We start from the raw sequence: 10330 nt of genomic DNA, 5'->3' as shown, positions 1-10330 counted from the left end.
AAGTTTCGAGAAGGAAATGGCGTGATACGAGCGTCACGTGACCTGCGTTGTCGTAACAATACTATATTTAGATTTCTTTTCAAATCATGAAATAATTAATGTGAAAATTGCTACTGTTATATTATTTATAAAAACTAACATTTTTGTGACGATATTTAATAAATCGGCACACACCAATTAATGAAGTTGTTATGAATGGATAATATTATCTTGGCTCAAGTCTGGGAATGTCATGGTAGTGTAATTCTGTAACTTTTTCCAGCTTAGAAAATGTCTTTCTCAAATTTATTGACGATATTCCGACTTCATAGTTGTGTTTAAATAAGTGATGTAGTTTGTATATTTATTTGTTATCGATTGTAATCTGGGGTTCGATTCTCCACAGCGGACAGCCCAATGTGGCCTTTCTCTATAAAACACTTCTGTGCTTGGTGTTTGAATTCTGGAATGCACAATTTCTCTATTTGTATGTGAAGATACGTCATAATTTATTATATTCTTGTAAGTTATTCTTTGATCTGTAGTGTTAGTCTTTGTGTGTGCGTATATGTGTGTTTTTCTTAAAGGTTGTGTGGAATTGTTATTATTATATTCTGGATCGTGACATCTAAGAAAAAAATGTAATTCAAATTCATGTTTTTCGTGCGTGTTGAAGCCAAATAGTGAAAATTTCAAGTAATTATTTGAAATTCGGATACGGAGTTTGTCAGTAGAACGATATCAGGACGGCGTTAAAAACTGAACCGAAAGCGGAATATTTTGGTAGCTGTAACATAGTTCCGGCAATTTTTGGAGCCTATTATATATATATCTATATATTCGTGGGATATCTGCGTTAGTCGTCCTTAATTTGAAAGTGATAGACCAGAAGAAAGGCAGCTAGTCAACATCACTAACTGACAACTCGTGAGCTACTTTGATCGAATAAAGGGATTTGACCGTCACTTTTATAATGCACCCAAAGCTCCAAAGAGCGGAGTGTGATTTTTTTTTCACAGTAACGGGTTGCGAACCAGGGAACTTCAGAACCAGTGGGCAATAAGAAGGCGAAGCGTGTTCTGCGATATATGATACTTCAAACATCCTTGGACTTTCTAATCGCAGCTTTGCACTGTAACGCACAGAGAAAGTCATCTGTTCGAGAGGAAAAAACTTGCTAAAAACAATTAAATGTGCATTTATTGAAGGTTTATATTTTTCAGTTACTCAATGTGATTAAAAAATTACTTATTAAGCTTCACACAATCCGCAGAAGCATATATGATATTAAAATATTTTCACGTGTGTGTTTGTTAATGGTATAAAAGTAAATTTGTTTCGATGTAATAGGTAATGAAATTTAACTATTTATGAGTTAATCGGTTGAAATGGCTCAGTGTTCATGTATACATGCTCGTGGGAGAGGATAATTCAAAGAGATTCGTATATATATATATATATAAGTTCTTGATTTAATTTTTATTGAGCGTATGTAATTATGGTAAAAAAGTTACATTTCCTCAGGGCGAACAAACCACAACTTAATAATAGTGACAAATAAGTTGGATATTTCATATATGTTTTAATTTCTCATACACTAAACCCACTCATACACAAAATATAACTTAACCTACTATTCACAATCACTACTCGGTTTATTGAATGATTCAGTTAATGTGCTTTCTCTTAACTAAATTAAGATTATCCACGTATATGTAATTACAATTTTTTAACTCTACTTTTCGATTTCTGCGTTTAAGCTGTTAGTTATATTTGATAATTCACTCTCTTATTGTTTTAATATTTCCCAACATGTCGATTCTATGGCATTAACTGTTAAGCTAAGATTAAATCCAAGAGCAGAGAAGGCTAGTTAACCCTAACTTTTTTGTTATTTAAAAATGGCTGCAACATTACATCGTGGATTAGGCCTACGATTTAAATTCGTAAATATTAATTTCGAAAAACTAATATTTTCTTCATCTGGCAATAAAGCGACATACACCAGGTAATGCAAATTTAGCTGTAATTGTAAAACTAATGTGTTATGAGTATGTAGCTGTAATTTGTAAAATGAAATTGAAAGGTATACAGACTGTCTTGCAAGTCACACTGTTACTGTTAGTTACATTTACAAGTTACACCATTATTTTAAAATTAGTTTGTTCCCGTTTCTTCGACTTCCGTATGGTCTACTCTAATGTAATCATATACCAAAATAAATGTTGCATATATTTTCTGTAAACTTGGCATGTCACTTTATTGTAAATGAAAAAATCTGACAACGTAATGATTGTATTTTTTTAGGTTTATTCCCATTTAGTCTATTGTCATTGGGAGTAGATGAATTGGGATGTTACCATAAAATTTCTGTTTCAATTTCATTTTCAATCAAGTTTCACTTAATTCTTTAGTTTAACTTGAGTTTAAGAAGTTAAGTTTTTCTCAGACAGAAGCTTTCTCAGTTTCTGTCTTATAAGGGATGTATTGTAATGACTTGTAAGTTTAGTTGTTAAATTGTATGATTTTAAACTTGAGTGTCTGTTTACTGTTTAGTTTAATTTTTAAATGGAAATGTGAAGGTTTTTAATATATATACTTACAGTGCTCAAAGTGGAGAGTAACATGGGGGGGGGTACGTGTATTCCCACTTCTCTAATTTTGCATTTACTGTACCCCCACTTCTTGAACATCTTGATTAAGATGAACAATGAAAAATGCTATCATCATTTTATGTGCAAGTGTACCCCCACTTCTGAATTTTGAATTGTATGTATATATCAAGTAATTCGTGTTATGTTATCCTTTTTTGCTGTGCTGATATGGTTCAACTGGAATTATTGCATATTTAGATATAAAGATAGCATACATGTGTTTGTGCAATTTTGTCTGCACGGTCTATTTTATTAAACCTAATTTCACAAAACTCCATCTTCTGTCACTTTAGTGCTAGTCACATTGGAAAAAAACAACAATGAAACTAGTAATTCACTAGTGTGACCTTGATGAGTATGATTAATTAGCTGATGAAATTTCTAGGAAGTATAGCATTTTAGATTTAGTATTTTATAAAATTTTAGGTTATCTCTATTTTTGGTGATAAATACATTTTCTAATAATAAAATGAAAAGAAAAGTATTTGTAAAATTAAAATGAAACACCGCTAACAGAATAATGTTTTTACTTACTATTTTAAACTGTGGGAATCCCATTATAAGATCTATGAGAATAATGTTTAATAAACTACTGGTAAAAAAAGATTATTAATAAATTATTGTAGTGTGTTTTATTTTTGTTGTGGATTCAGCTAGCTTTTTTTTTTTATTATAATGAGACATAGTACATATTGATAGGGTGTTGAGCCTGAGGTAAATGATAAAGAGTATAACTACTTGAATCATTGTTTTTAATACAACTTTATTAGTTATCTGATTTGTTAGCTGTGTTTTTACTAATTCCATCTTTGTCTTTTTTTTATAATCTTAAACCCATATTATATTCAAGATCTGTTTAATGTGGGACCAGTTTATTTAACATTACAGTGCAATTAGATACATCTTTGAGTTTATTATAATGAGAGTTTACATTAATTTCTAATATTCAATAAAATAGGAAAACTATATGAAAAAATAATCTCAATTGAATGTTGTTTTTAAAAAAATTGCATCAGGTCAGTATAACTGGAAATATAACAGACCTACCTCAATTCTGAGCATAATAGGAGGGTTGAAAAAAGTTAATCAAATTATTAAATTTTATGTAATTTGGTTGTTACATTTACTGTGGTCATTGGTGCTTTATTGGGGTAGACATATTACTAATTATCTTTTGAGTTTTTTCATTGCACCATACAATAAAAAACTTGTTCAATTGTAATATATAGAATGATAACATAACATCCTTTAAGGTATTGACAAAGGATTACATTAAAATATTTGGTGTACAGGATCTGTGTTTAAAATTTTCTGCATGATAGTTAAAGAAATGTAAGATAAATTAAAAAGGCCAACATTTGCATGTGAATGCAACATTTCTCTGCCACGCAATCCCAACATGACCAACTTTCACACCATAAGAATTGTGAAAATCACAGAAAAATTTACAACTGTATATATCTCTGTTTGGGACCTGTAAAAAAGTATTTTTGTATCAAATCTCATGTCAGTTTGCTGAAATATGGCAGAGTAATTGTCAAAAAATCCTAAAATTATGCTTTTTGTGGCATCTTGACCCACCCCTATAATTACTAAAAATGGGCAAATCGAACATTTCTATTTCTAAATCTGTGTTGCCTGTAGAAAAGTATCTTTATACCAAATCCCATGTAACTTGGTCAAAATAAGACCAAGTAATTGACCAAAAACCAAAAAATTATGCTCTTTTTTTTTCATGAGCTCTGATCCCCTTAAGAAGACACAAAATGGATGAATCGAACTTTTTTTTTATATGTAAATATATTGGATGCATGAAAATTTAAATTTGTGCCAGTTGTCACACTGATTGCTGTAAAATATGATTGAACAGGAGCCCGAAATATAAATTTTTGGGTTGTTTAACATTTGACCCCATAAAATCCTTTAAAAAGGTTTAAATCAAAAATATAAAAACATAATGTCTGGTTATTCTGGACCAGGGTATAGCCCTTCCAAGTTACAAGTCAATCTGTCAATGAAATCATGAAATGGCAGTTGATTGAAAAATGCTTGGAAGAAGAAAATTGAAAAACAGTTCTCTCTGTGGAGGTATAAAAATTATAAATCCTTAATGCCTCTCACAGGTGGACTTGTGTAAATCTTTAGGGTTTTTATTTTTTATGTATTTCAAATTAATGGTGTTTTTTAACAGAATAATTTATTATTGTTTGTTTTATTCAGAGGACTAATATATTCAGTGTGCTTTGTGTAGGTTAGCTGAGGTGGGAAGACTTGGAATTCCAAAAATTGAAGGAAAATATGACACTGGACAGGTAAGGTTATATGAATATTTTTTGTCAAGTTTTGAGAGAAAAGGAGAAATCGTGCACTGTACTATTCGTTTCTGACCTTAATGGTGAACAATATAATCACAGAAGTTACAAATAACAGCATATTCAATGAATGTCTCAGAATATACACCTTCCATATTCAGCAAGTTCTTACAGTAAATACAAAACTATAACTACAAACTAGAACCTGAAAGTTGAATAGAAATATGTGTACTATGATAAGCATTTCTAAGAGCAATGTTGAGACTCAAAGGGGAGGGAGATTGTAGAATTTAGTAAATGAACTTAAATATAGACCCCCCACTAAATAAATAATTAAATTTAACTATATATAGTTCATGAGAAATAATTAAAACAAGCTTAACTTGACAGAAGTTGAGGTGTTATTTTAGTATGGGAGATTTTATTTAATAAGTAGACACACTTTAATCAGAAGTTCCTAATATGTGCAGCCCATAGTTAAAACTATAAAGTCTATTGAAGAAATTTTGTGTTCAATAGTTTGTTTGTGTGGATAGCAGAGGTGCAGGGATATGATAGAGAGTGACCATTTATACAGGAAATCCCCATGTGTTACATGGTATGTGATTTTGTCAATATAGGTAACTTTGCAGCTACCACATGTATATAAGTAAATGATCTATGAACAAAATGGGATCAAAAATTTATTCTCTTGAATGGAAAGTTTTTTTTTATCTAATGTGTTAATTTAAATACAATTATCAATTGAATTTGTGTGTAATAACTTATGTAACACTTTAGTGAGTTGATTTTTAAGAATTTGTAAGGAAGACATAAATATCCAGAGCATTTCGGTACAGTCATCCATTTAGTATTACTAAGGGGATTGTATTTTTCACTCATATTATCATCATTAGACTATATTTTTTCCATCTCAGGAATTTACTTATCTTAACTAACAATACATTCTGTAAACAACTTAGTATTTGTAGACATATATGATACTTGTAAAGGGCTTGGATGATCAGCCTTTTGGTGGTTTGTTTGAACAGGAGAATAATGAGGTTGGAGAGAGAACCTAAATATTAAGAGTAAGTTCAAGGTTTGAAACTTTAGATCCAAACTTGCTGCTTCTCAAATTTTGTAAGAAACTTGTTAACTGATATGCATAATGATGTGCAGTTAGTTTAAATTGTTTTGAAACATTTATTGAACATGCATATAAATATGAAGGGGTACATTTGGGTTTGATTAATTATTTTTTTTGTGACTAGAGATTCCCTTAATGGATATTCTGTTATCTTGAGCTTTTTTGAGTTCATGTATCAGTTAATGAAATAATCATATAATATGTATTTAACTCCTTTGCATCGGTTAGGTCAGAGTGCACATTTCACAACCTTTTATAGAGTTACATTCAAAATTTAATTAAACTACTTTATTATCAATGTATACAAATAAATTTGGCATGAAAATGTAGCTAATAAATCAAATTTTAATATTGTATAAAACTTTAGTTCTTAATTTTATAATGAAACATGAAAAACAATCCTCAGTCTCCCATAATATGAAAATTGTGACATTTGCTCTCTTTGTCTTCCTTCTTCTCTAATTTACTTACCACTCTTTCAAGAAGTATGAAATTTATCAAACATTATTTATTATAATGTTTTCATCACTCAGGCAAAACATAATTTTTATAGCTTTCAATCTTATTTGGTTACAGATCCTCAAACTAGAAGATCACTCTACACCCATCTGTCACATCCTCTGTTTCACAAATTGCAAACAGATCTCTCTGACATTTAGTACTATATTATTTATAACCATGAGAAAGCCAAAGTTTCAATCTATCAAATGATATATTATATTACTTTGTTTTCTGTACAGACAACTATTTATTTTGTTTCCAGTTAAAACTTTATTCCCACTGTAAACACATTGAAGGAGCTTAGCTGAATTTTTAATGGCTCTTATCACATAGTTAGATAGCTATTAAAATTATGATAGTTATAGGATATTGTCTGCTTTTTATATGTTATTGATCTGTGTTCTTAGGTGCAGTATTTAATTAAATAAAGAGTTTAGTGTTATAGTCCCATTAGTATAAAAAAGTAGGTTTAAGTTTCATTGACAGTCAACAGCAAAGAAAAAGAAAACCCAGGTATATACTACATTTCTTGTTTTTCATGTGTATTCTTTATTTACTATTATAAAAGTAACTAAAATGTAATAATTAAGAACTTGTTAGGTTAGATTATGTAAGATAAAGGATAATAATAATAAAAATTATTTACGAGGTATGCTCATGAGTAACTTGTGCAGTACGTAATTTGATAGGATAATGTGAGATACACATTTGCCAAATGACTTTCAATTTATGTGGCAGAATTATGGTTGAAAAGGCAATAATACAATAACATTAAGAAAAAATGTTTTAAGCTATTTAGGATAAACAATTCTGGTTCTAAGTTACAATTTGCAGTCATTTTAAAAAGAAAAAAGTTAATTTAAAATTATTTTCTAATTATTTGATGATGGTTATGAATTCGTTCAAATTGACAGACCCTGTATAGAGTTATATTATAGAACATAACAGATAAAATATGAAGTTTTCTGAAAAACAAACATTGGATATTTAATTAGAAGGTCTTAGGCCCTAGATTATGCACATAAAGTTTTAAAATTTTTAGATAAAGAAAAGTATTTTTAATCTTAACATGAAAATCATTTGCCCTCTGAGCAGTGAACACTATAACATCATATAATTATCGACAAAGTTTTAGCAAAAGTACATTATTAAAAATTCTGATTTTTTTGTCTATAGATGACTAAAAGCTTGCCAAATTTCTTAAAAGTACATTAAGTACTTTACTAATCATAGTATGTATGCCACCATGTAACCATGGTGGTTACAAAGTCATGTAAAATACACAAGCCTGTTGTGATGTGGTTAATGGGTTTTTCACATATTTTAAAATTTCACTTGAAGTTTTTAGTATTGTAAATATATATATTATTGTCTCTTGTCACATAAATCCTTTTAGTCACTGTGACTAATGCACATTTCATTGAATTAGCCACACCACTTAAAGTATTAAACTTATGTTAGTGTTTATATTGAAGCTGTTCAATGTAAATGTATTATATTTGAGGTACTGTAGTAGTATAATAAAGTTGTGAATGTAGAATGATAACTTTGAGGCATCTGTTATCAAAGCATCCACACCATCAACATTTATACTACATAATATATATTGTTTTGACTTTCGTTTTTCTGAAGCCTGAGATGTCATCATTACGGAACTTGGATTTGACCTAAGTAAGGCTATCTCTGATTGGGTAAAATTACACCCTCGGTGTCTCAAGAAAAAGTTCCAGCGTAAAAAAACAGATAACCTTAGACGTGCAGGATGCCTATTCTGCACTGGCAATGCAGTATAGACATACGGTAAAGGCAAATGGGAAATTAGACCACAAAAATATTAAAATGTGTTGACAATTCATTGGGTAGTCTTCATATTATATATTTATTTGTGTGGGTGAATTTCTATTCTAAATGAAGATGACAAACAACTTCAGATAAAAGTTAATCTATTCAACCTGGCATTTTGGCTTACACCTTTTTCAATGGTTAATGAATGTCATGGGTACCCAACTGATTTTAAATTAGAGTAACCGAAAAGAAAATGTAACTAGAACAACATAAGGGAAGAGTACACGTGAAGAGTGCTAAAAGCATTGTTAAATAGGTTAGAGTCACTGATAATAATTGTAAAAGTTAAAAAAAATTATGAAGAAAATCAACAACAACTTATTATATGGGCCGGGCATTGTACCTGTTAATGGAAGGGTGTCTGGATTGATTCAAAAGAGATTCCTTAAATTTTTTGTCAATAAAATTGTCAGAAGTCTAAAATTTTCATTCGATAAAGTGTCTTAAGAAACAAATATACTTAAAACCATGAAGGCATACAATCTGGGAACCCTACAACCATCTGGTTTAAATTAATGCTTTCCTTTCCTTTAGATTTCGATTTTTACATTTTTTTTGTTTAAGTTTTAATTGCTATCTGTTTTATCTTTTCATGATTTGTAATTTTTATGTAATAGATGTAATTTTGCTTAGAATGTTCATGCTTAACATTCAAAATACTACACATGCAAGTTCTTTGAATTCTGTGCATTTGTTGTAAACTGTATGATCTGACGAAGAGTACTAGCTCGAAATGTCATCCTTCTTTTAATAAAAAATATATATAAACAATTGGCGATTGTTCAACCTGTTATTTAATTTAGTTTCATTGATTGTGCTGTGTGTTTTGATGTGATGTTCAGTGGTGGCTTCTTTGTTGTCAAGATTACTTTAAAAAGTAATAATGAATTTCAATTCACTTTTATGGCAAATTAAAGGTGATTTAGATTTGCTACATTGAGTTTAGCTTCTCATTTGCGAGTGTGGCAATCGACTATCATGAGCAGAGATTATGTATATTTTCTATAACCTTTTGTTACTATATTCCATGCAGCTTTTTTTACATCGGGTTTTTGGGTATCGAGGAGTGACACTGTTTCCCTGGCTGGCAAGAGTATATGACAGGGATGTGCCCAATAAGAAAGAAGACAGGTATGAATATGTATGTTATTCTACAGTTTTGTGTAAAAGATTTAAGAAAGTACCAATTGAATGATACTTGTATAGGGAAGCACATTATGTTAATACAGTAGTAAGTTATCAAATAAACTTTGTATCAACATTACCTTGACTGTCTTCTTCAGGTATGACACAAAACTAAGTATACAAGGTTTATATACAAAGATAATGAGACATGGGAATATAATATGTATTATTGTGGTTGCAAAAGATTGAGACAAATTGAATAACTATAAGATAGTGATCCTATTTGTTTATTCTCATTCTATCTTAGTTTTTTAAGGTTATAACATTTTCCTTATTTTTAAACCACTCTTAAGTCTTGTATTCTTTTATGTCTCAAATTAATAATTTTCAGTTGGAAAACAAGCTTCTTACTATCACCCCACTAACCTTATTTTATGGTCAAATTGTCTTCTCTCTAAATATCACTGAGTTTGTTAGAATAAACACCTTAAGTGCAGTTTGTAATTTAGCTTTTATCATTCTTGTCTTCAGTGTTTTATTGAAGATCTCTAGTAGAATTGATGGCTAGATATTTGAAATCTTGATATTGAACAATGATTTTTGATTATTCCTTTGATCAGTATGTGGAAAGTCACTTTCTATAACAGTTACCAGAATTAACTACCGTATTTTTCGGTGTCTGAGACACACTTTTTAACCCAAAATTTGATGTCAAATCTGCTTGCGTCCTATACACTGTAGGTATGAATAATAAATATGTATATATATGATATACACAAGCTATG

At 29.8% G+C, this 10330-nt stretch overlaps 1 protein-coding gene across 2 annotated transcripts in view; it reads left to right on the top strand.

The window, feature by feature from the left end:
- Window positions 1–1372: 1372 nt before the first annotated feature.
- LOC106463637 (polymerase delta-interacting protein 2-like) overlaps window positions 1373–10330 on the top strand; it is a 40452-nt gene continuing 31494 nt past the window's right edge. Inside the window, exons 1-3 of one of the 2 annotated variants that reach the window (XM_022391180.1) lie at window positions 1373–1422; window positions 4885–4945; window positions 9454–9551. In XM_022391180.1, the coding sequence (XP_022246888.1) occupies window positions 1382–1422; window positions 4885–4945; window positions 9454–9551 (200 nt within the window). In that variant the 5' untranslated portion in view covers window positions 1373–1381. Of the gene's footprint in view, window positions 1423–1480; window positions 1988–4884; window positions 4946–9453; window positions 9552–10330 lie in introns of those variants that run through there. The other variant, XM_013923685.2, reaches the window with a different exon arrangement.

This window comes from Limulus polyphemus, unplaced genomic scaffold, assembly GCF_000517525.1.
Source record: "Limulus polyphemus unplaced genomic scaffold, Limulus_polyphemus-2.1.2 Scaffold1450, whole genome shotgun sequence".
NCBI lineage: Eukaryota > Metazoa > Arthropoda > Merostomata > Xiphosura > Limulidae > Limulus > Limulus polyphemus.
Note: the sequence above shows the minus strand (reverse complement) of the source record. Positions and strands in the feature narration are given on the sequence as shown.